The sequence below is a fragment of the Chrysoperla carnea genome, chromosome 5 (assembly GCF_905475395.1).
Source record: "Chrysoperla carnea chromosome 5, inChrCarn1.1, whole genome shotgun sequence".
NCBI lineage: Eukaryota > Metazoa > Arthropoda > Insecta > Neuroptera > Chrysopidae > Chrysoperla > Chrysoperla carnea.
In genome coordinates this window covers 60444794-60471388 of record NC_058341.1, presented here as the reverse complement: position 1 = coordinate 60471388, position 26595 = coordinate 60444794, and the positions used below count along the sequence as shown (strand labels likewise).

At 30.6% G+C, this 26595-nt stretch overlaps 3 protein-coding genes across 3 annotated transcripts; all 3 read right to left on the bottom strand.

Moving 5' to 3' along the window:
- Positions 1–2767: 2767 nt before the first annotated feature.
- LOC123299850 (glutathione S-transferase 1-like) lies at positions 2768–4162 on the bottom strand. Its single transcript, XM_044882242.1, has 4 exons — positions 4065–4162; positions 3812–3996; positions 3452–3652; positions 2768–3290 (listed from the first exon to the last, which is right to left on the bottom strand). Exons 1-4 carry the CDS (start codon positions 4069–4071, stop codon positions 2973–2975), a joined length of 711 nt encoding a protein of 236 aa, XP_044738177.1. The 5' UTR covers positions 4072–4162; the 3' UTR covers positions 2768–2972.
- A 2281-nt stretch (positions 4163–6443) lies between these two features.
- Positions 6444–13352, bottom strand: LOC123299799 (aminoacylase-1-like). The gene is made up of 8 exons (XM_044882161.1): positions 13204–13352; positions 10909–11078; positions 8918–9089; positions 8683–8829; positions 8139–8329; positions 7236–7465; positions 7096–7156; positions 6444–6634 (listed from the first exon to the last, which is right to left on the bottom strand). The coding sequence occupies exons 1-8, from the start codon at positions 13301–13303 to the stop codon at positions 6488–6490; spliced, it is 1218 nt and encodes a 405-aa protein (XP_044738096.1). The 5' UTR covers positions 13304–13352; the 3' UTR covers positions 6444–6487.
- Positions 13353–16419: 3067 nt separating this feature from the next.
- Positions 16420–22121, bottom strand: LOC123299800 (aminoacylase-1-like). Its single transcript, XM_044882162.1, has 8 exons — positions 21966–22121; positions 19934–20103; positions 18912–19083; positions 18692–18838; positions 18113–18297; positions 17473–17702; positions 17334–17394; positions 16420–16678 (listed from the first exon to the last, which is right to left on the bottom strand). The coding sequence occupies exons 1-8, from the start codon at positions 22063–22065 to the stop codon at positions 16532–16534; spliced, it is 1212 nt and encodes a 403-aa protein (XP_044738097.1). The 5' UTR covers positions 22066–22121; the 3' UTR covers positions 16420–16531.
- Positions 22122–26595: the final 4474 nt, after the last annotated feature.

Sequence of the window (26595 nt, the reverse complement as noted above, 5' to 3'; positions counted from 1 at the left end):
CATATGGGTCAAACACATAACTCTCGCCATTGTATAGTCGGGGAAAAAAGATTTGGAGAAATATTATTTTAAAAATCGCCGTATAATATTTATATACCTACCTAAAATAGAAAACCACACAATTCTAGGCTTTAATTAAAATTTAAAACCATAAACATTTTCGATGTAAAATATTTAGTAACTGACATTCTAAACATAAAAAAATTCATATGAGAATATAAATTTTTTCACAGTAACAAAATAATTAAACACCATTTAAAATGACATCAAAATTTTTAGTTAGAATGTGTAATATATAAAATTTTTAACGGCGTTAAAACATTACAATATTGGTACAACTGTTATAACCACATTAATGAACTTGGCATGCATCGTAAGGCAGAAGACAAACCGGGTGTAGATGAGGTAAATGTCTGGATACTTAATTTTATACTTGCTTCGAAACATTTTTTCGGAATGTCCTCATGAGGAATTCATGTTTATATAACATTTTCTTTTACTCAAAAAATGCCTCAGTTTATCTTTACTAATACTGGATAAGTATTTCCTTTCCAATTTTGTTCTTCGTGCGACATGTACCTAGCTAATTTTTAAGTTTGTGACCTCGGGCGACGAACACAACTTTGTCAAAAAGTCGAAAAAACTCGAAGAAAAAATTTCAATTTCAGTTTTTTCTCTTCAGATTTTGTCGAATAATACCATGAAGGTCTAGAAGTACGTATACAAGATGTTTTTATAGTAGAATAAATTTGCTACAATATGAGAATCGTCTCAGTAGACTCAATAGTTTCCGAGAAAAAGCTATTCAAAATTTATCATTTATTCTAATTTTGAAATTTTTTGCAATATTTCAGACTATTCAATATTGCAATATATCACTCGAACTAGCTGAAGGTATTTCCATTTACTTCTGACGTAGTGTGGTGGAGTTCTTCTGGGTCAAAATTATTTCAAAACGACATAATATTGCAAAAAATTTCGAAATTCGAAAAAATGAAAAACTTTCTCTCATCTCAAATTGTGGCAAATTTAGTCTTTTTTAAAAACGTTCTGCAAAGGTTTCATCAAACAAATATTCCTTTAGGGTTATAATCGTCAAAATCCAAAACTTTCACGTATTTTTCGATTTTTGACAATGTTGCGTTCAGCGCTCGAGGTCACAAACTTGGATTATTCATTAAAACAACACCATAAACAAGTCTGCAAAAAATTGGAACTCCCGGATTTGATGCAGACTATCTCCTACTTGCAAACGACAAGTTTACTGTATTAATAACATTGCAAAAATGATATTTTTAAAATGTAAATTAACCTAATTACTGATTAAAATTTGTTAGAAAATAGTATTTAATCTTCAATGTAAACCATAGACATATATACATTCATAAAATTATTTTTATAGTAGTATCGTTACCATGGAAACGCCTGAAATAAAACTCAAGCACGGTGCGAATAAAGTCAAAACTATAGCATTGTCCATTTAATTTATAGACTGTTTTTTATGTTACTTTATTAAAACTACAAATTTTTTGAAAGAGAATCATTTACACTTTATCATTTTATGAGATAAAATCCAGTTTTTGAACTAAGCATAGATACAATTCAATTTTTGAACTTTTTGGAAATCACTACTTCCATTATGTGAATGTATTTGTGCAACATTCAATTTTTCTAGGTTTTGCTTTTGGAAAAATTGGACCAATTTACATTAATTTTTATCATGTTGTAAACTTAATATAATTTCGCTTATTTAACCAATCCCAGTCTTTCAAATTCGTTAAATTCTATGCCAATATGGTCGATTCTAATTATGTTATCATATAAAAAACAGAAATTACTTATAACGAAGGAGGAATATTAAAAATGTTTAATAATAAAGAGCCATAAAAAAATTTTATTCTCTAACCCTTGACATGGTGTTATTTAATAAGGTTAATATACCGTACATTATTAAACCTTTAAACACGCCATCAAAATCCTATGTACCTACTGTTTATATGTTAAGTTTTATGTCTTACTTTTTATAAAAGTTTATAAAAATTGTAATAATTCATAAAATAAAACAGTTTGTAAATTAATATTGGAGTCAATGAACAGTTTTATTCCTAACTGTGTGGAAACTATAATAGAAATTACGTTAATATAGCCTGCTTTTTTGTATCTGAAATTTTTTTTTTTAAATATTTAAGGATGTACGAGCGCCAGGGCAATTTTGGATAAAAGGTTTAATTTTTTTTTATATGAAGTTGGACTATGTCTAAATCAATTCTAAAAATTTTAAGAGGGGATTTCCAGATTATTTAAATAAATAAATGACTTCAAAAGTAGGCATATTTAACATTGGTCTAATGGGAAATCGGTAGATGGATGAATTGGTAACTGGTAGTTGCACCCCGCCAACTGGCGATAATAATTCGTACTAATTACAACAAAAAGTGTCTTTTTAAAGGCTAATCAAAATATTCAAATTCGAATCAGATAAATTCTGCCAGCTGGCGATAAAAATCCGTACCAATTAAACTGAAACTGAACCGCTTTTTCCGTAGTTCGAATTCAGGCCACCAAATTACTTGCCATTTATCAATAAAATAAGACATAAAATATATGCGTAGCTATACATAAACGTTTAATGTGTTTGACGTCTTACAAAATACTATCTCATTTATTAGAAACCTATGTTTATTAGTTAATTAACAATTTCTACATGGCAAAAATTTTTCTTTTCGTTGTACCTCATACCAAAGATTCCTAAATTATTTTCGCCAGCCCAAGAATCAACTTCTCATATCTATGCATTCCCACTATTATCCAGTTAGATACTCCCGTTGATTGGTGTGATATATGTATATCTATCTTATTTGTTAAGTATTCTTTGGATACAAACTATAAGCCCAAATTTTAACTGAAGCATATAAAACTGTGGATGATTTTTTCAGTTGGATATTTTTTTTTTTTTTTGTTGACGAGTACATTTAGGACGAAAGAAGCATTTTATTAATTCTTTCAACAAAAGCATCATTACCGCGTTTATTAATCTCCACGTAATATGGCAGACCTTTACATTTTTCAATCCAAGCTAATATTTTTGGATATTTAGATTCGTCAATTGGCAGGAAAGCTTTTAATGTGGTTACAACTGGTATTATGCATAAATCTGCAACAGTTAAATCTTTTCCGGCAATCCAAGACGACGATTCATCGAAAAATACCTCTAAAAAATCATAGGCTTCATATACTCGTTCCTTATTTTTTTCTGGAATAGTTTTGGCGTTTTCCAACATAATAGGATGCTACAAATAAATCGGTTATAAGTTAATACAGATTGATGCAACTTTTAATTAAATTTGGATCGCGTTCTCTATGTTAATAGGTATCTAGGTATCTTTTTCAGACGATACCGCTCCAAAATAGAAAAAAAAAACTAAATATACATAAAAATAGCTTTTCTTACGAATATATTTCGTGCTCTTGGAAGTAAAATTCCAGAATCAAAATGAAGTAAACGATCAACTGTTGCTCTTTTCTTTAAGTCTTTCGGATATAAAGAATCATCTTTACCATATTTACTAACAAGATATGTGACTATTGCATGGCTATCCCATAGATAAAATCCATCATCGTCCATCGTTGGAACTGTACGCTGTGGATTCATCTAAAACAAAAATAGCTATTTTTTATCACGGGCTAATTATTTTATACTTTTTAGTCCGTTATAAAAGCTAGTTTAAAATCAATTACAAAATTCCACGGGACATATATAAAAGAAGGGAGCTAATAAAAACATGGTAAACCATTGTTTTTAAGAACCCACCTTTACAAATTCAGGTTTATTATGGTCTCCAGCGAATAAATCCATTTCAATAAATTCTATTTCTAAATTTAATGCTTTGCATACCATTAAGACATTTCGAACTGGAACTCGAGTACGCACACCATAAATTTTTGGTGGCTTTCTTGTACATATTCTATATTTAATAGCTCCACACATGTGAGATGCTAATCAACAAAATAATACGAATCATAAAAATTTGTATAATTAACGTAAAATACGGATAGCTTCTTACAATCCATTTTTTAAATTTTGATTTACTTAAGTATGTAATTCATTAATTTATAAGATGTTATTTTTTCCATTAAAAAAGCGTCCACAGTTTTATATACTTGTCATTGGATAATATCTGTTTTTTGTTTGTTTATGTATGAAAACAATTGTAGTCTGAGAGACATTGCCGAATTTACCTTAGTCCTTATGGATTCCACCTCAAGAGAACGTAGCAATTAAGTACATACTGCAATCTGTGAATAAGGCCAAAAATTTTCTAAATACACATTTTAGTACGACCTTATTAAGAAAATCGCAATTTGGCGGACATTGTGCTGATGCGTCATCTCTCCGTAAACTTTCGAAAATGTGAAACAAGTAGTGAAATTAATGTGCTTGTGCAAAGCTGAAATTTGAATACGTTTTTATTTACACATGTATAAAAACTCCTCTATCATGTTCCATAGATACCATCAAAACTCAGCATTAAACAGAACGTCTACAGTAAAAGATTTGAATGTTATATTTGATACCAAGCTTTCATTCGCATCACACTATAAAAGCTTCAAAAACATTATGATTCATTCTGGGAAATACTAGGGATCTCAGAAATATTCATGCCATAAAACTCTAATGCTCTTTCGTTCGTCCTGTTCTAGATTATTGTATTTTGCAGGGAAATTTTTTTGAACAGTTTAAAGAATGAATGTTAAAACCCCGGACATTGTTACTGTTACTATCTCTTGCCAGATGATTTATATTATTTCTAAATATTTGTAAAAATCAAAGCCAAAACAACAGTCTAGTTATAACAAAATAATTTTAAAAAAAAATTTCAAAATAATTATTTTAATTTTTGTATTTTGGTGGACATAATTATTTGCCATCGATACTGTAGATTAAATTTAAATTTAGCGCCCCTAGCGTTTGCATATACCACGGTCGTATATACAGGTCTAACAACTCGTTGCCCAAACCTGTGACCGATACGCGTATCGCTACTGGAGCTTCTTGATCTAGACTGCAGATGGCGTGCTTGTCGAAGTTTGCGTTATCAATACGAAATAAAGTATACCAAATGCAAACGACTACTCATGCGCCACCAGTGTTCCACGCGGGAACTACTTTACGGTTCAACTATACGCTCCACTCTATGTAATGGTATATGAAGTTAACAGACCTGTATATATGACCGTGGCATATACCATGCACTACACAAGCCCAACACAACCATAAATGAAAATAATTTTTTGTTATGACAGCGGGAATCGAACCCGCTACCCTAGACAAACCTAGTACGGAATTGATTACGCTTTAACCAACTGAGCAACTAGGGTTGACACAATTTAATAAACGATGTGAAGAAATATTTTTCTATCGATTAAATTCTTATATTTTTAATTTGCAATTCCCACAATATTATTGTAACCAATGATTTTTGGATGGGATCCCTAAATTTGCTTTTGTCCTACAGGCTTTTCAGCTCTACTTTCGGCCCTGGTAAAAATATAAGACATAATTTTTTTCGAAAACTTAAAAAGAGACTTTCCCGTAAAAAACTTTGTATCTTAAATTTTTGAAGTTACTTTCTTTATCAAATTAGGCAGTGGCTTTGATTGTTTAACTTCCGTTCAGATATTCATTAGTATATTTCTCTTTCAGGAGGCCCAGTTAATCAAATAAAAGAAGGCCTATCTTTAATTATTTATCTTCTTCATATTTAAAAATTATTGTAGTTGGATATTGATTGTGGAACGAAATATTTCGAAAAACAATGACCTCATCTACTCTTACATTTTTGTTTTACTAGGTCTTGTATCTACCTTCTCAAAAAAATAAGCAAGACAAAACTGACTACAATACAAAAACTAGCGTGTAGCAGTAATACAATTTGTATATATCGCATAGAAACCATGACAATTGAGGCACTTCTCAACTTGCCCCCGCTACATAAATACATTGCAATTGATGCAAAGGTTGGAACTTTCCGACTAAAATTTGAAACATGCGTAGTTGGTACTTAAAAACTTATGATTAGATCGGAAATGATCCTATTTTAGGGATGGTGCTTGCTCATATGCTGACAGCAAATGAATTATACAGGCAATTTAAAGTTACAATATTCGCCAGATCGTATAAGGGAGGGGGCTGGTACCACTCTTGGAGCACCTTTGAAGCAAAAGAGATATAAAAGATCAAACTGATCGCAGTGCAAAATATTGTCTAAGACATACTTCTAGCTTATCTATTCCACTTCCCCCAAAAAAATTTCATAGAAAAATGTGATTTACAAAAATTTAATTAAATTGATCCAGAAAGGTTTAGGAATAAATAAAAGAATACAATTTTACATTTTTTTATTAGTTTTAACTGTTTACTATTATAAACATTTTTATAATTATTTTTCATTTTACAGAATTCATTAAATAAATAAAAATCATATCTTTATTCCACGTTTGCTATTGCTGGTATAAGTTCTTTATAAAGCTCTATTCCGTCTAGGAATGTTTGTGCGTTAAGAAATTCGTTATGATCATGTAATAAAAATGGTGTCCCTGGCATAGGAGACGTGCCAAGTACTGGAATACCAATCTATAAACAAAAAATACATTTATGTTACCAAACAAACAGATAAGAGGTGAAGACTATATAGAATATGTTATCAAACTACTAAACAGTTTGACCGACAGTTGTTTTTCGTAATATCTTTTCCATAATGCTTTCAGATCAAGCTAGAAGGATAAGGTACGAAACCCGGTTTTCGTGTCGGTCGCGAAACTAGCAGATTCCAATGATAACTAGCTATTTTCCAAGCCAGCTATCATTCTCGGAAATTATAGCCTTTCGATAAATATACAAAACTTTTTATGTGCAGTAGTATCCAAGACTTTTAAGCTTTATACAGGGTCCCCCTCTAAATACATTTTTTTGACTCTTGAACCTTTGTTTGCAAAAATTTAAAAAGTGCTCTTCGGGAAAAGCCTAACCGTCTTGTTACTTATGTAACACCTGATATTACTATAAAAACAATAGAAAAGAAAATATATACAAACTCCTCTTAAAAATCGCCCATCTGAAGCTGCAGGACAAATACTAAGAATCAATTTGTCATTCCTAAAATAAAAATAAATATAATAAATTTTTATCTTTTTCAAATTTAAATTACTTATTTCAAGGATGTATAAAAGCATACCTTTTTTTAAAAACATTTTCAAAAGCTTTCCAAAAAGGATTTGAATCATCAGTTTTAGTGATTGGAAGAACAGGATCTTTAGATATGTATTTATACGTAACTGAATCACCACCAGCTTCTTGACACCATTGTTTAACTAGTGCGTCAAATGTGACCGCATCATTTGGAGTTACACGGCAATCGAATTCCATTGTAATTTTTGATGGTATGACATTTGATTGAACTCCACCCTTTAGAAATATTATATGAAGAATTAATAAACATAGTTTTCAACGAGCAATAATGCTGTTTATTCAGCGTGTTATTTCAATTTCAATATTCGTGTAAACGTGAAGTCACTGAATACAGGAACCAAATTTTTAACATGTACTATAACATACTTGGATATTTAATTTTGGTAGGAGTCACTTACTCTGTCGGTCATAGATTTATAAAGTCCTTCTGTTATTTAAATATATTATTCCTAATCGGAAACAATAGACCGAAAATTGTATAGACTCGAAGTATTGTTGTAGTTACGAGTTGGTTGGGTTGAGTTTGTTGGCTATAGAGGGGTTTGATTTGGTTATTCTGAAGTTTTTGGCGGTTGGGTTCAAAAATGGGACACACTATTACATTAGTTTTTTTCGGGTTTTTTTCTGGTCCTTTTTTTCCGGTCTATTTTTTCCTAAGTCCATATCATCAATATCTCAGCTTCTCAATCGCTTGGGATCACAAAATTGATACCTAAAGATAACCGTTATTGAGATGGGAAAATAGTAAAATTTTGAATACGCCTTTGCTTTTTCAATTGGTTTAAAATTAGGCAAGTCTTCTAAGTTTATATGTTATTCATTATAAACAATTAAATAACATCAGAAATATATTTCTTAATTGAACAAATTAACTTTGTGAATATCTTACTTTAATATTTGTTAAATTCACTGACGTTACATTTCCCAAATCATAAAAAGGATGAGGATGTTTCATTTTTTTTCTTGATTCCTCCCTGTATCCCAGGAACTTATTTAATAAGTATTGTACTTTTTCTGCAGCGGTATTTGGTATCAGCATTAAACCGTGACCAGTATTACCATGGCAAACTATTTCCAATGCTGCGTAAAAAATACTTAAATTATTCCAAATTTATATTACTTAAGTTGATCTTAATACAAAAGACTCAGAAAAAAACACTCTTTGTAAGAATTCGTTTCTATCATGGTTCTACGATTAGATAATTCATACTGATGATGATTACTTGGTATTCGAAATACGTATTTATAAAATACAAAAAATATTTGATAATATTTATATACCCTGCATAGTTTTGTTAGTATTTGCTTATTATTTCGGCATTAGCTATTTTGGATTAGATTAGACATAGCAGCAAATTATTTAAATAACATAAAGTAACAAATTGACTGATAATGCAAGTTATAACTGCAGTATTACAATCAACGATACCTACTCCAACAAACTCGTTCTCCATTTGTCACTACATACTCCTTGTTAGGTGTTGGCCCACCCTCATCTAAACTAAAGCCAACATTTAAATCTTTAAATTCTTTTGATTTTACAAAAAGTGCCATTCCATCAGCGCTATGAAGTTCTTCGTCTGCAAAAAAAAAATCAATAATAAAAAACTCTATACTTGTAGTCCGAGAATTAACCGTAGAAAAATGGCTTATTTTCTGATAATTTACCTGGGACAAATGATATGTGTACAGTTCGGCGTAATTTGACACCATTTTGCTTTAAGTATCGAATTGCTTCTAAATATTGGATACTAACACATTTCATATCTTGAGCACCCCGAGCATATATATTACCATTTTTATCAATTTCTGCAGCAAAAGGGTCGTACTTCCATTCACTCTAAAATTACAAATGGTAAAAGTCAGTTCACTGTAAAAGTACAACTGTGTGTAATTAAATGAATATCAAATTAACAAAAATAGCACCGCTGCTATTCGTGTATTATTTTCGCTAAAATATTATTTATTAAAAATCAACTATCAACAAAAAATGATCAGAAAAAATCTATGGCTGTGATTTATTTCTAAAACAAATAATAAAATTACAAAAAATTTCTGAGACCCCGAGAGAACTCCACACACAGTACATGGAATATTGGCTATATCAATGGAATCAGTTCTTGATTTTGAAATTTTATGCCTTATATTATACTGAGTAAAATTATGGTTGCAGTCTCCGATAGCAAAGAGATTTTGAGCAATCTGTGTTTGACCAGAAAAAGCTAAAAATATATCTTTTAAACCGAAACAAAGAGAAGAAAAGTGCCAATTTAACAATATTCGTTGTATAAAAATCAACAGCTTTTTTTTTTTAATAGTTTCTTCATAAGCTTGGTGGATTTGACATAAATTCCCAGTCACAGTGCCACAAATACGTTAATCATTAATATTCAGACTACAGAGAATTTTTTTCTGCATTAAACTACAGGAGTTATTTTTTTATTAAAATACGTTCAATATCACGTACTGAATGTAAAAACACAAAATCCTTACAAAAATTAAGCGGGAAAAGTGCCTCCATTTAAAAATATTTCTTTTTAGTCAATTTTTTTTTCTTAAAAAAAATTTTAAGGAGTGGTCGCTGCTTTTGCATGTAAGTAGACAAATTATTTATTGTTAATTATAATAAAGGTTATTATCACTTTTAGCCTGTGCACGGTTATGGAGATATAGCCTAAAAAGGTTTTCCTTAAAATAGAGGCACTTCCCCCGCCTATTTTTACAATAAAAGCAATTCAATTTCACCTTTTGAAATTGTTCTGACCGATGGTCAAAATAGTGTGTAGCGTGGATCATGTTCGAGGTTCTTAATTTTTTGAAATATTCTCAGAAGGGCCTTTTGTTTAAGGCTCTCTTAGGTTGAAATTGTACCTCATAAGGTTATAGTATCAAGACACATGCAAGTTGTCTAGATTATTCTAACGAAGCCTAGGTGAGGGAAATAGTTACATGTGGATTTTTGCATAGCAGTTTGTTGAAATGCACAGGTCGATATATTGGTAATTTTTTAAACATGCAAATAGTCCGTTATATTCCATAAATAAATTGACTTTCACTATATTTTTAAAAGATGATATAGAAGAGAAAGGAAGACTTAAGCCATTTTTATGAACTTATGTCCGCTGGTATCACTTTGTTTCCAAGATGCAAGATGGTAAAGTTTTCAGCAAAAAGCCGTTTTTATCTGTGATATACCGCTAAATGTTTCTGTAAAATTTGCTATTTATATTCATCTTGACGCATTGATGCATCCAAGTGTATATATATCTAGAGGCATTTTTTGATGTACCAGCACTTTTTTTCCTGGTGGTATTTGAAATTAGCAATGATAGTTTGCGAACATATGTTTATATGAACTTTATGCCATAAAATTAGTTCAATAATATACTCATTAATTGTAATAATTTACGAATCACCCTATATGTTTTATGAATAGCATAGTTGTTTTATAAATTTTTTAAATAACATAGATCAGAATCGCTAAATATACGGGTAACGAAATATTGTATTTCGACACTTGCAAAAAAAACACCTTTGAATTATAAAATCGATTAACGATAAAATGCATCCATTGCGACCATTGGAATTGATAGAAGAAGTAGAAGTGAATTACTTCGTTAAATTTATTTAATGGCATATAGCGGACTAACAAAACATACCTCTACAACTGGTACAACATCCATATGACCATTTAAAAGAATGCTGGGTAAATTGGGATTTATTCCTATCCATGAAATCACAATAATGGGTTTTCCTTTGACAAATTCATAGACTTTTATTGGTAAACCAAGTTCTTTTGCTTGTTCGGTAAAAAACACAACACACGAACCTAAAAAATATTTAATACCTCAAAAATATTTGAAACTTAACTTTTAAAAAACAATAACTTTATTTTAACTATTACTTTATAGTAATAGTAAAAAATTAAAACCGCATAGCTTCCTTGGGCGCTATCAACTAGACAAAATGGATTCAGGGATATCCAAGAATTACATATTTCAATTAACGCGTCAATTAACACTCACATTATGAGCCTTTTGCTTACGCTCAGTTTCAAACATAAATCATTTTTATCTTTCAATATGAGGCTGAAACTTTTTTATCTTTACATTTATAAACTAGCTGTGAACTGCCCGCTTTGCTAGGCAACATCCCAACTTTCACCTCTCCCTCCATATCACCTTGCGTTGAGGTTACAGTTTTGGAATGTAGGCATCATGTTCTTTTATTTGATACCCCACTTGAGTATATTTGAAAATATTCGATTATTCTTCCATCCCCCGAAGGTTAAAATAGATAAAAACAATCCATGAGCACATCTCTTTCAACTCCTTACTCTACTATATTATGCATGTATTATATGTATAATAAAACCTTCCTCTTAAATCACTCTATCTATTAGAAAAATTGCATTACAATCCGTGGGGTGGTTTTAAAAATCTAAGCATACATATGAACATGATAGGTACATTTTATACTATGTATTGATAAGAACACAAATTAACATTTTCGTTTCTAAGATAATTCATATTTGATAACAAATTGCACATGGACTTAATTAATAATTAATATGTGTTTGACCAGAAAACTCGAATCAGAAAGCTAAAAATATATCTTTTAAACCGAAGCAAATAGAAGAAAAGTGCAAATTTAAAAATATTCGTTTTATAAAAATCAACAGATTTTTTTCTAATAGTTTCTTCATAAGCTTGGTGGATTTGACATAAATTCCGTCACAGTGCCACAAATACGTTAATCATTAACATAATTCAGACTGCAGAGATATTTTTTTCTGCATTATTTCTGGAGTTATTTTTTTATTAAAATATGTTCAATATCACGTACTGAATGTAAAAACACAAAATTCTTACAAAAATTAAACGGGAAAAGTGCCTCCATTTAAAAAAAACCGTTTTGGCCAAAAATCTTTGAAATTGTAACATAGTGTTGTCTATTAAATGCATACACAAAACTAAAAAAAAAAAAAAAAAACGAGAGAAATTGTATAACACTCAACGCCATCTGTTGAAAAATTATAGAACTTAGGAGTGAATTCAACCTTTTCTCTATAAAAAACCATCAGTTCTCAATACAAAAAAATTGCATTCACTAATCCAGATAAAAACTACCCTATCTTTTAAGTTTGGCCCAAAAGACACATCTACAAAATTTCATTGAAATCGGTCGAGTGGTTTCGGAACTTGATATCGTCTGAACGAATATCGTGACACGGGATTATTATTTGTATATACTCTTCAAGATATTCTTGGATATGGCCCGTCAAAAAAATCCATGAACTATAATTTTATGCCGCACGGTAAATAAGCTCCTGGGGCATGAAATATTTTCTCTCATGGGCCATACATGGGAGAACGGCCATTTTCAAGATAGGGGGTGGTGTAGATATCTGGGAAAAAAGTGAGCCCTAATCGTCTGGAAGCGACGGTAAGTCAGAGTATTCATTTTTTATAAACCGGGAAAAATAGTGGCAGACAGTTTCTTTATCAACATGTACTTTAATGGAAAAATAGAAGCAGACTGATGGTAATTTGGAATCAATCTTGGGCGAACTTCCGAAAACTGCTGTAAGACAGTTTAAAGTGAGTAAAAACTGAACATGTCGTTTGCCAGATAACTTCCATAACGATCGCACAAACGTTACACTATACTGCCAGACATTCCCCAGACACCTTTCGTTTGTAACAAAATATGACATATTTTGCTCATTTTTTAATTAGATTTATCTTTCACACGAAAGCCGTATTGTTTTTAAAATAAAACCTACTGTATAACGTCCGCGCTATCGAGAAAAATTCAGCGATTCAAAAAAACATTAAAATTAATGAAGTCGTTTAGGCACAATTTGAGAACACGTCCATAAACACATAAGGTCTGCTTAATACGTAATTCTGTTTTTTATTGTTGTAGTTAAGTAAAAAACAAAAAAATCTTACCATAGTCAGGATTTGGTTGAACTGATTTGATTTGTAAGTATTTTCGAAAATTTTTAATAGCTGGATTATTAGCTAAAGGATGTTCATGCACTTTACTCATTGTATGGAAAATAAATTATTTTTATTATTCAAATTTTAAAATTAGAGACACTAAAATTACATAGAAACAAATAAATGACTATTCATAACATTTATAATTAAATAATATTCAAATATAAACTGATAATTTTTATCTTTATTTAGTTTTGCCTTCTTTTCTCATTTTTATAAAAAATAATAAGTGTTAGTTAATGTAATTAAGAAAGAAAATTTTGTACTCTTGAAAGATTGCGGTTTTAAATTTCAAAATGTGTAGAATTATAGAAAATACCATGATCCGAACGCAGTTCATGTTATCAGAGGTTTTCGTCGAAACTATTATAGATAAAAAGTAAATAGAACAATCAGAAGCTGGCTTTAAGTTGTTGGTTTATTATGCCTTATGTCATACACTACCTCTGATAAAATAAAGAATATTAGAGAGATAAAATATTTTCTTGAAAAATTTTTACCACCCTTTTATCTTCTTAATATTATCGGCTTTATTTTTATGTATATTTTTTGGAATCTACGTATTAAGGAAATTTTTTATAACGTGCTTATAGAAACCCGAGGAACATTCAACCAACTTAACCTAGTCATAGGAGGACATATGTAACCAAAATTTTTCTGAAATGCTTATTTTGGTTTAAAATTGTTGTTTAGTAAGTATTTTTTGGTCGCTGATAACGAATCCGATGTCAGAAAACACGGACTTTGTCACGTACTCCGAAAATCATGCCATTTTGGACTGAAAATTCCCAATTGGCCCAAAAAGTGTAAAATCGTCCAAAGTGTGCTCTAGAGTGTATTTTTAATCGCTAATTACGAATCACATGTTGGATTTAGTCACGTCTTCCGTAAATTGTGCCATTTTTGCCAATAACTAAAAATTAAATTTGTTTTCTGAACATAGTCTCTAGAAACACTACTACCTTAACATAATTGTGTTAATGTAAAATTTAATATTTCCAAAGTTAATATTTAATATTTTTTTTGGTGCCAAATGAGTGAAATTCTTAGCCAAAAATGGCACGATTATCGGAGCACGTGACAGAATCCCTGTAATTTAATATAAAATTCGTATTCAGCGACCAAAAATACTTACTAGATGATAATTTTAAGCCAAAATAAGCATTTCCAAAAAATTTTGGGCTGCAAATGCCACTCCCCCTCCTCTACTAGATTAAGTTGGGTGAATGTTAATTAGAGTCCTATATACACGTTACAAAATGTTTCATTAACATCAGTGCTGTTTCGCAACTTTTCCCCTATCGACACTTTTTTCCGGTTTATTCATTGCATTAATACATTGAAACGAGTTTTGATACAATCAAGTTTTTAATCCAAATCGGAAGAAAAAACATACCTGCAATAGAGGAGTAAAAGATCTTGTGGAATCATTGATTGCGTTTTTCCATTTGATACAATATTTATTTAAAAACAATGCATACACAATCGGCGCCCGCAACAATTATTTTCAAGTAGTAACAAAAATACTGCCAGTTCTAGTTTTTTTTCTTTGATTCCTATTTTCTATTATCAGTTCTTAAAAGAACTATAAATAGTTCTATCTAGTGACTAAAAGGTTGACTTGAACGGTAATCTACCCACTGGTGATCACTGCAAATATTTTTTGTCATTTACATATTTGTTTGTCGCCCTATTAGCTCTAGTTGGTTAAGGCGTATGGTTAGGGTAGCGGGTTCGATTCCCGCCGTCGCAACAAAATTAATTTAATTAATTGTTGTGATGGGCTGGTGTAGTGCATGGTAAATCCCTGAAGGAGGTGCATTCAGCCTCTGAAATTGAGGAGCAGATAAATGAAATTATCAGCGAATGTGGTAAAACACATATATGGTATCACAATGGGCTCTATAGCCTAAGTGTGTCCTTCATGGACAGCCTATATAACCTAACCTAACCTAACCTAACCTACATATTTCTTTTTAGCACACTTAAGGTTGATCGGACACTTTTACAGTACACTGAAATTTGATTTATATCCTGTATGTGTGAAATATTTATCAAGGTATACCAAGTTTAGAGCCAAGTTTGTAAAGCTTACAAATATTAATGCTACGAACAAAATTTGGGTACAGGTGTTCATAAAATCACCTAATTAGTCCATTTCAAAATATGTCGTTGAATTTTTTAGCGTGCTCAGGATGTAAAAGTGAAATTTAGTTCGTAAATGAGAAACATAACTCAATTGCGTCTTGTAAACAGTTAGAGATAGAACAATAGTTTAAATGTAAAAATGTTCCTTATAAAAAAATAAACAACTTTTGTTTGACACATTTTTTCGTAAACGTGACTGTTTACCCGTGAGGGCGTAAATTAATACAAAATTTTGTGGACATTTTCTCCAAAACTATAAATGATAGAGATTTGAAAAATTTAGCCCTATAGATACTAATCTTGAAACGTTTTTGCTATGAAGTTGCTTGACCCTTGTTAGCAAACACTGTTCAGTTCAAAATATTCTGATAAACGTACGTGTTTTAGTTTCCCTTGCCCTTCAGAACATTGTGATTTAATTTTATCTTTATTCTGAATGATTCTATAAAGTGTAGATTTTGCACATTAAGTTCAACACAGACTTCATCGCGTGTCTTCCCACATTGATAAACGGATATAAACTTCAATTTTTCACGTACTGATAACGATTTGAGTCTTCGTTTCGGCATTTTACAATATATGATAGTAACGCAAAAGTAATACTGAAGGTCATTGACGCTCAAAATTAGTGTGGACTTTGCGGGTAGAAAGAAAATAAGAGTAAGTAAGTAAACAAACAAAACGATGGTATCTCAGTTCTCAGTTACACAGATTATTACATATAAAATTCACTCGCTGTCCTAGTTATAGAGGTAACTATGATGATAAAATCGAAAGAACGAATCCCAGATATAGATTTGCTTCGTCGCACTTACAGGGGTAATTCAATGCCAAATTGTTGGGACCTCCTTATGAGTTCCAGTTATGGAGGTTTCTCACTTATCTAGGTCCCAGTTAACCAAGTTTCACAGAAGATCCAGAAAGGTATTTATTTATAAGGAATTTTTAAAAGAATACAATTTTATGTTTTATTTACATTATTTAGTTTATATTTAACTGCTTATAACCTTACACATTTTTATAATTAATTTTCATTTTACGGTCACAACCATTTCGGAATTATATTCTTAGAATCTAGCATTTAGTGCATTATACTTCAGGATTCATTTAAAACATGTAAAACATCTCTTTATTCCACGTTTGCTATTGCTGATATAAGTTCTTTATAAATCTCTATTCCATCTAGAAATGTTTGTGCGTTAAGAAATTCGTTATGATTATGTAATAAAAATGGTGTTTCTGGCATAGGAGACATACCAAGTACTGGAATACCAATCTACAAACAAAAAATACATTTATTTTACCGAAGAAACAGATAAAAGGTCGAGGCGTGTGCAATCAAAATATTAAACAATTTGATCGACAGCTATTTTCTAGAATGCTCATTCGGATAACCAGTGAAATAGGAGCAAAAATTTGAGTTTTGGTTGTCAAGAACGTCAAAACAATCTACAGATAACGCTAGTTGAGTACGGTTTTCCAAGCCTGACATTCTTCGAAATTAAAGTCTTTCGATAAATATCCAAAACTATTTGTGTACAGAAGTAACGTAAGATAAAGCCCAGAATTCCGTTCGAAAAACATCCAAAACTTGTTATTTGCAATAGTAACCTAAGATCCACTTAAGTGCGCGGTTAGATAAAATTATGTATTTTTTCCCTTAAACAAATTGACGGTCCAGGATGCAACCTTTTCAACAACCTCTAAAGGTCCTCTCCTTTCCTCAGATGCAAAATAGAGACAAAAAATCACGTTTTTATAAAAGTTTCTATTTAAAATTTGGAAATCGAATATGCCCTTAAACTTTGTTTGGTCCCTGAAGCCTTTGTTTGCACCATTTAAAAAGTTCTTTTCGGGAAAGTAGAGCCGTCTTATTACTTATTTAACACTCGATATAACTAGAAACAATAAAATGGAAAATATATACAAACTTCTCTTAAAAATCGCGCATCTGAAGCTCCAGGTAAAATACCAACAAACAGTTTATTGTTTCTAAAACATAAGAAAATATAATTAATTTTTTATCTTTTTCAAATTTTAATTTTTTATCAGAGATGTATAAGAGCATACCTTTTTTTAAAAATATTTTCAAAAGCTTTCCAAAATGGATTTGAATCATCAGTTTTAGTGACTGGAAGAACAGGATCTTTGCATATGTATTTATACGTAACTGAATCACCACCAGCTTCTTGACACCATTGTTTAACTAGTGCGTCAAATATCACCGCATCATTTGGAGTTACACGGCAATCGAATAACATTGTAATTTTTGATGGTATGACATTTGATTGAACTCCACCCTTTGAAAATATAATGTATATATTATATATTTATGTAGTTTTTGTAATAGGTATTTATGGTTAGAAATTCGAAATTTGGAAACCTCCTTTGCCTTTTCGATTAGCTTGAATTAGGGAATTTTTACATGTTTACATGGTATTTATTACAAACAACTCAAATACGTCGGAATTATATTTCTTAATAAAAAAAATTAACTTTGATAAACAGTTGTGAGATATAATAACCGTTCTTTTTATATTGTTGGGAAAGAAATTAATTTAAAATTTCGAATTGACCTTTGCTTTTTCAATATTGTTTTAAAATTAGGGATTTTTTCATGTTTAAGTACATGTTATTTTTGTTGCAAACTACTCAATAACCACAGAAATATATTTCTTAATTGAAAAAATTACTTTTGTGAAAATCTTACTTCAATGTTTGTTAAATTCACTGAGGTTACATTTCCCAAATCATAAAGATGATGTTTCATTTTTTTTCTTGATTCTTCTCTGTATCCAAGAAACTTATTTAATAAGTATTGTACTTTTTCTGCAGCGGTATTTGGTATCAGCATTAAACCGTGACCAGTATTACCATGGCAAACAATTTCCAATGCTACGTAAAACATGCTTAAATTATTCAATTTCCATGTCTTAATATTAAAGCGTTATTTATTTCAGAATATTGTCAAAAGATTTAACCACAAATATATGTCTTTATGAGCTTATTCTGTAGGCCAACGATCTTCAGTCAATAACAGAACGCCCTATATATTGGATATTTTGGAATTCGAATAATCATAGCAGCAATTTTACATTAATTAAAGATTAAAGAATACTCGTAGCTAAAAGACTGCTTTTAATAGTTATAATTATACTTCAATCAAAATTGACTGCAAAAACTAGTTATTATTAACTGCAAATTTACAATTTTACTAAGACTAGCTACTATTAACTGTAAATTAATTGTTAACATTAAACACAACTAATTTATAATCAACGATACCTACTCCAGCTAACTCGTTCACCATTTGTCACTACGTACTCATTGTTAGGTGTTGGTCCACATTCATCTAACCCAAAGCCAACATTTAAATCTTTAAATTCTTGTGATTTTGCAAAAAGTGCCATTCCATCAGCGCTAAAAATTTCTTCGTCTGCAAAAGGAATTAAAACTTATAGAGCGATAGCAACAGTAGAAACACATTGTCTTATTTTTTATTAGTTTACCTGGGACAAATGATATATGTACAGTTCGGCGTAATTTCACACCATTTTGCTTTAAGTATCGAATTGCTTCTAAATATTGGATACTAACACATTTCATATCTTGAGCACCCCGAGCATATATATTACCATTTTTATCAATTTCTGCAGCAAAAGGGTCATACTTCCATTCACTCTAAAAGTACAAATGGTAAAAGTCAGTTCACTGTAAAAGTACAACTGTGTATGAAATTGTGAAATTATATAGTTTATATTGTATAGAATGAAAGTCCTTGTAGTCTTGATATCCGATAGCGAACAGACTTTTGGCAATTGGCATTGGAAAATTACAAAATTTGAAACAGAAATCTGAAGAAAAATATATAAATAATTGGTTTTATAAAAATCAAAGGACAAAATTCTAGATTTTTAAACAACTTAATGAGTTGGCGATATGATTAACTGATGGTCATAGTTACAGCCTACTGAGCCTTAAATATGATAGTAGGTCATGCTTAGTCGCCCTGTAAGGCTCCGCTACTAAGTGGCGGTGCTGAAAACTGTCTGCTAGTTCAAAATTCATTATATGTGATTCTAAACAGTCATCCTGCAAAGTTTCAGTACAGTAAGTGGTCCCAATCCAGAGTTATGCCGAAAAAACCCAAAATATCTTTTTTTCGGTTTTTAAATGTTTTAACACTCATTACTAGATATCGAATGCATTCTTGCCAGTTACTTTTTTCAGATGTTTTTTCTGGATTCTTTTTTGAATCTATTTTTTTGGATCTATTCTTTTCGGTTCATTTTTCCGGGTTTATTTTTTCTGTCGCTATTTTTCCGGGTCTATATTTCCTTCGCAATTTTTTCCGTGACTATTTTTCCCGTCACTATTTTTGCCGTGTCTATTTTTTACAAGTCCATTTTTGCCGGTCTATTTTTTTCGTCGCTATTTTTCCGGCACTGTTTTTTTAATTACCTTTTTTAACATGTTGACCGAAGTGATTTAAATTGTTTTTAATGGCATTTAGCGGACTAACAAAACATACCTCTACAACTGGTACAACATCCATATGACCATTTAAAATAATGCTGGGAAGATCGGGATTTATTCCTGTCCATGAAATCACAACAATGGGTTTTCCTTTGACAAATTCATAAATTTTTATGGGTAAACCAAGTTCTTTTGCTTGTTCAGTAAGAAAGTCAACACACGACCCTAAAAAATATTTAATAAACCCTTAATGTTAAGAAACTTTTCTTCTCAATTGATTGCATTGATTAACTTTTTTTGGTCCATTTGTGTAGTGACTTTACTTAAGTGTTTAGGTCGTCATAATTGTGCCCCTGTTCATTCACTAATTAGTGTAATTGGGTTTAGTCCATGTTAAGGTCTTGTCAATCGTGTTGATTATCTTCAGGTCGTGTTTATTTGTGATTATTATTGACTTTTAACGAACTAAATTGGTTAGAAATTGCATTAAGTTATAGTATACTAGCTGACCCGGCAAACGTTGTTTTGCCATGTATATTATTTCTAGGAAACATTTTTTTAGTTCAATAAAAATAACTATCTACTATAAGTGTTCGAGGATGTACTTATAATCGAATGCGTTATAAACAATGAAAGTACCTATACTTTATTTACAATTTCGTCAAAAAATTAAAAAAAGAAATTTTATGGGTGAACAACACATTTAAAGGTATGGAAAATAGATAGTAGCCGATTCTCAGTCCTACTGAATTCGCATATTAAATTTGGTAAAAATCGGTAAAGCCGTTTCGGAGGAGTACGGTAACTTACATTGTGACATGGAAATTTTATATATTAGATAATTTTAAATATGTTAATAAATGCTAATTTGTTTCAAATATTGCAATAAATTATTATGTCATTAATTCTTGTTATTTTATTAATAAAACCTCACTTTATTTTATTAGAAGGCAATTAAATACAAAAAAATTAAAAAATGATAAACTGAATAGAAAAAATTCAAATAATTCCAAATTCCCACCATTATTTAACCACCGAACTAAAAAATAAGCGTGTTTTAAGTTTGGCCGCTATTTGTCGGGGATTTCTTAAATTTTGTAAATTTCACTGTTCACTGGAAGTGCCTTACTCCAGGGAACTTTTTGGACAACATTTCATGTTCAGAAGAGTAACCTATCTATTTGTGTAATAAATTATAATTTGTGTTATAAACTAGAAAAAATGGCACTCGAGAATAGTCAACAATTATAAATTTGAATTGAAATCTGAAAATCAAAAATTTTTTATGCCTCTATTTATAAAATGACTAGCTGTGAACTACCCGCTTTGCTGGGCAACATCCCTACTTTCACCGCCTCCCCCTTCTCCTTGCGTAGGGGTGACAGTTTTGTAAAGTACACGTCATGTTCTTTTATTTGATACCCCCACTGGGGTATATTTGAAAATATTCGAATATTAATCCCCACTTTCTCACTCCATCTTTACACCCCGATGGTTAAAAATAGATAAAAACAATCCTTGATGGTATTGATCTTATATCCGTTTTTAGGCAACCATCTATTACCTTACTAAATTTCATCAAAATCTGTTCATCCGTTTAGACGTGAAAGAGCAAAAGTCCCAACAAAAACGACTAAAAATCACTAACTCAATTTAGTTATCTGCCTACTGCCTACCCCCTAAGAACGATGGCGTGATTATTTATAGCCTATGACCATTTCTAGGTTATCATCTATCACCATACCAAATTTCATCAAAATCCGTTCAGCCGTTTAAGCGTGAAAGAGTAACAGACAGACAGACAGACAGACAGAGTTACTTTCGCATTTATAATATTAGTAAGGATATAGAAAAGGAGATTAACAACTAGATATAACAAAATTTCAACATTCTTGGCTAATGATGTTTTGAAGATACATAAACTTGTACACAAGTAATGCCGAAACTAGTTAAAATGGTTTCAGAAATTCCCCAGTTAAATATTCCCATTGAAAACTAAAACCAAATTATAATTATGCCGTAACGATAAGAAAAAAATATGCTCAATAGAATCATTATTTCGAACAATTAAAAAACAAAAATCTTACCATAGTCTGGATTTGGCTGAACTGATTTTATTTGTAAATATTTTTGAAAATTTTTAATAGCTTGATTATTAGCTAAAGGATGTTCATACACTTTACTCATTGTATGAAAAATATATTATTATTATTCAAAATTTTAAACTTAGAGACACTAAACAACCTAATGACTATTTAAAAGACTTATAATTAAATAATTTCTGAATACCTACTGATAATTTTTATCTATATTTTATAGTTTTTTCTTCTTTTCTCATTTTTGAAAAAAAAAAGATTAATAGAAGTCAATGTTATTAAGTCGGAGGACTAGGTCAATGTAATTAAGTCGGAGAATTAAGATGCGGAAGTCGAAAACGCCATGCGCTGTACGCAATTTCATTTGCAGAAAGTTTCTTCGATTGCCTAAGTGATAAAAAGTTGCCAATCGGTAGGTGGCTTTAAATTATAAGTTTATTGTGCCTAATGGCATCCAAACCACGTCAGATAAAATATTAAGAGATTGAAAAGGTTGAAAGATTTTCTCCAAAACTTTTTACCACCTCAAGATTATCAGATGTGGCTCATATATTGACAATCATCTATTTCTTTGGAATAATAAAGTAGAAGTTTCAGAGCTAAATTCAATAGCCCTCTAAGCAATTAAGTGAGCAAATTAGTTTTCAGAGATTTACGAAAATTAAATTTGTATTTAGAATATTTTCGTAAGTCAAAATACAACTTTTAGTCAACAATAATTCAGAAAGAGACAAATGCAATGTGGGAATGCAAGTTTTTGTGGAATCGTTGAAAGTATTTATTGAAATATACGCAGTGTTTAGACACTGCGTGCTGAAATATTCTGTTATTAAATCATATCGTTAGCCATTTATATTATATGAAGTAAGAAGAGTTCTTACGGACGATCTTATTTATAAGTCACAGAAGGAATGTATATGTGTATACATGAGCCCAGTCGGTCAGGCTCATCACTCGAAGTTATACACATACAATACTTATCACACATAGTAACACATAACCATAGCACACCATAACACACAGTACACATTTCCTTTGTTTTATACATAAGAACGTCCATAAAATCTCTTCTTATTGCATACATTTTATATGACTATCGAGATAGCTTACAATCGGTATATAAGATATATATATCTTTTTATTTTATTATTAAAATGAATTTTCACATAATGTTTTCATCATTTATGTAATAATCATTACAAAAAATATGATTTTATTTTGTGAAAATTTCATTTATGCATTAGCGTCTTGTAAGCACGATTTGGATGCGTAGGTGCCGAGAAATAGTCGTTTTTAAATTTGCTTATAACTTTTTTTCTTTTTCGAAGTTATGAGTAATAAGTTCACAAACCTTTGGTTTTTTTTTTTAATTGTTCTAAATATCGAATTTTTTGGTAAAAAACACCTTTTGAAAAAACTTTTCTCTTGGTAAAGGGATTATAGTAGAGCGATTTTTTGGAGCTTAATCTCTTCGCCTGGACTTCTTCAATTATGATATTTTAGCAGCAAGTGTAAGTTTTAATTTTTTTCCCCAAAAACAAGCCTCAAGAATAGTGCATTTTTTGGGATGCGTTTTCCCCGGAAAAAATTACAACTCGTAGAGAAAAGAAATCAAATAAATCACAAAAATAAACCAACTATAAAGATATACCTATATAACCCTGCAAAAACCTACCATGCATAAGCCTACATAACCCACGGACCTCCATCTGCATAAAATGCCGTATGTCACTTCATCACATTGTATGTCAATTTGTGCTCAGCTTGAACACTAAAATTAATCCTGAGTAAGCAGGTCGTTATAAAATAATTAATCTTGAGGTACGAAGGTCGTTATAAAAAAATTAAAAGTAAGCTTAAAAATATATACCTTATAAATAAATAAATTTTATATGTATACTTGAAATAAAAACTAAAACAGAATCATAAAATTTAAAAATGAAATTAACATTGTATTTATTCATATATGTGGAGGCCTTTGTACGTAGAGAAACAATCTGAAGTTATTATATATTCCCCAAAAAAGTTGTTTAACATAAAAATTATAAAAGAACAATAACTTAGTAAAACTTTAGTCAAAAAAAAGTTTTGTATTGAATCTCGTATTTTTATGTATATAAAATATACCAAGGTATACTAAGTTTAGTCCCAAGTTTGTAACTCTTAAAAATATTGATACTATGAAAAAAATTTTGGTATAGGTGTTCCTAAAATCACCTAATTAGTCCATTTCCGATTGTCTGTCTGTCTTCTGTCTGTCGTCTGTGGCCGTCTGTCATTATGATTACTCAAAAACGAAAATAGATATCAAGCTGAAAAAGTGAGGTCGAGTTCGTTAATGAACAACATAGGTCAATTGGGTCTTAGGGCCCATCCGTAGGACCCATCTTATAAACCATTAGAGATAGAACAAAAGTTTTAGTGTAAAAAATGTTCCTTATCAAAAATTAAAAACAACTTTTGTTTGAAACTTTTTTTCGTAAGCATCACTGTTTACCAGTGAGGGCGCAAATTAGGCGTAAATTGTATAGTATGTATTATTTGGGTATATAAGTTATATATGTATGACATGTATGTATGTGTAGTGTAACAGAGTAGTCAACACAGTCTATACATGGTATTTCAACAATTAACTCAATCAGTAATTTGTTTTCACTTGTTTTTACTACTTTTTTACGAATATATAACAGTATATTAAACTTACTCTGTATCGCTTAAAAATATGGACGCTACAAATAAAATTGTGCTATAAGTGTTTATAAAATCATCTGATTAGATCCTTAATTGATATCTACTAGAATTAAATGTTTAAAATAAGTCTAAAAAAGTTGAAAATTATTCAACACATACAATTTCAATGAAAAATTGAAAATAATTACACATTTAGACGGTAATTTTCAGGAAAGGGAAAATGGAAAACATTTTGTGGGCAAGTCAGCTATAGTGGTCGTAATAGAAACAACTGAAGTAGAAGTGTTGTTAAGTAATCACATACTGAGTACTGTATGTGTGAAATCCTCGCTGATTTAGTATTAGACAAAAATTATATATCATTTCACTATTCTCACATACTCTTGACGTGCATATAATTGCACATAATTTTGGTGCAATTTAAAAACTTGATACAAGAGCTAAATCGACCAATTTAAAACTGAGGTACATCTGGAAAAGCGTTGTAGAGACCCCTGAGAGAAAATCAGTAGACCCCTGAGAGAAAATATATATATATATATATATATATATATATATATATATATATATATATATATATATATATATATATATCAGATCGAAAATCTGAGACTATATTTTATCGTTGTACGAAAAATTGGAAACAATGGGTACAAAGCTATTAATGTAAGTTCGAATCGGCTGAAATTGGCAAACCATTGAAGATAGAAACTTGAATTTTTAACATATTTCTAAAGAAAATTACAGTATAAAAGAATTTTCTTACAAAATCAAATATCATAGAATGAACATTTGATACAAAACTCTTAATAGTTACGGTTTTATAAAGTATCTACTCAATTGTTCTGTCCTCTTATGGACACACATGATCTTCCAATTTATATTTTAAGCATCAATATTGGTATTCAATTTTCTGTTCCAATTTACATCTAGGCATAGACGTACCACGAGTATGACAGAGTACATGCGTTAAGCAATGTATCTAAGGAAGAGGTATTATAGATGTTATATGAAACTGCAAAAGTATGTCTTACAAGTCCAAGCGTCTTACAACTATCTCAACCCGTACCGAAGCTTCAACACATGTCTATAACATTGCTTAGCGCATGTATTTTGTCATACTCGTGGTAGACCTATGCCTAGATGTAAAGGGAACACTAGGTATAATACATAAAACTAAAAACCGTATATATAAAAATGTTATGTTCGTTTGGGTGTGCTTTAAAAACTTAAAAAGTTCTGCGTCGATTGAACTCAAAGTTAGACAAAATGTAAAATCCGATTCAAGGATTGTTTTTATCTATTTTTAACCGTCGGGGGTTTGGAAAGGTGGGGCGCGAAAGTGGGGATGAACAATCGAATATTTTTTAATATACCCAAGTGGGGTATCAAATAAAAGAGCATGATGTGTATATTCAAAAATTGTAAATTACATTTAAATCAATTCAGCTTTTTAAAAGTTGTGAACTCTTTTATCATGGGTTTATCAAATTGAAAATAATAATGGGGGTTTAACCTCCGTTTTTGTGACGCATGCCTTATAACAGAGGCCACCCACATCATCATTTGTTAATCTTTATTTATACAATTACAAACATATTTACAATTACATTTTTGATGTGGGTGGAATCGGTTACTTCGTTCTTTTCCAAGCGACGACACTGTGATCAATTCTACACTCCCATTTTTTATAAATTGTTCACACTGCCGCTGCCTGGATTCGAACCCGCAACCTAAGTCTAAACAGTCCAACGTCCTAAAACTAGCGCCTTAGACCGCTCGGCCATTTAAGCTCTATCAATTAGGTTTATCAAATTATAAAAAAATTTACTAGATACTGAATGTATTTTGCGAAGCGTGGCAGGGTATAGCTAGTAAATAAATAAAATAAGCATTAATTTTTTAATTGCATATAAAAAATTTTCAAATA

Bases quoted from the DNA above. Each gene is read 5' to 3' on its own strand.
- LOC123299799 (XM_044882161.1), bottom strand. From the start codon at position 13,303: ATGAGTAAAGTGCATGAACATCCTTTAGCTAATAATCCAGCTATTAAA. The intron at 9,090-10,908 runs GTATGTTTTGTT...TTGTAATTTTAG, and splicing joins ATGTTGTACCAGTTGTAGAG to AGTGAATGGAAGTACGACCC. The intron at 8,330-8,682 runs GTAGGTATCGTT...TTTTTTACGCAG, and splicing joins TGGAGAACGAGTTTGTTGGA to CATTGGAAATAGTTTGCCAT.
- LOC123299800 (XM_044882162.1), bottom strand. From the start codon at position 22,065: ATGAGTAAAGTGTATGAACATCCTTTAGCTAATAATCAAGCTATTAAA. The intron at 17,703-18,112 runs GTAAGATTTTCA...ATATTTTCAAAG, and splicing joins TGAATTTAACAAACATTGAA to GGTGGAGTTCAATCAAATGT. The intron at 16,679-17,333 runs GTTTGTATATAT...TTTTGTTTGTAG, and splicing joins ATGCGCGATTTTTAAGAGAA to ATTGGTATTCCAGTACTTGG.
- LOC123299850 (XM_044882242.1), bottom strand. The intron at 3,653-3,811 runs GTGGGTTCTTAA...TTTTTGTTTTAG, and splicing joins ATAAACCTGAATTTGTAAAG to ATGAATCCACAGCGTACAGT. The intron at 3,291-3,451 runs GTAAGAAAAGCT...ATTTATTTGTAG, and splicing joins CAAGAGCACGAAATATATTC to CATCCTATTATGTTGGAAAA.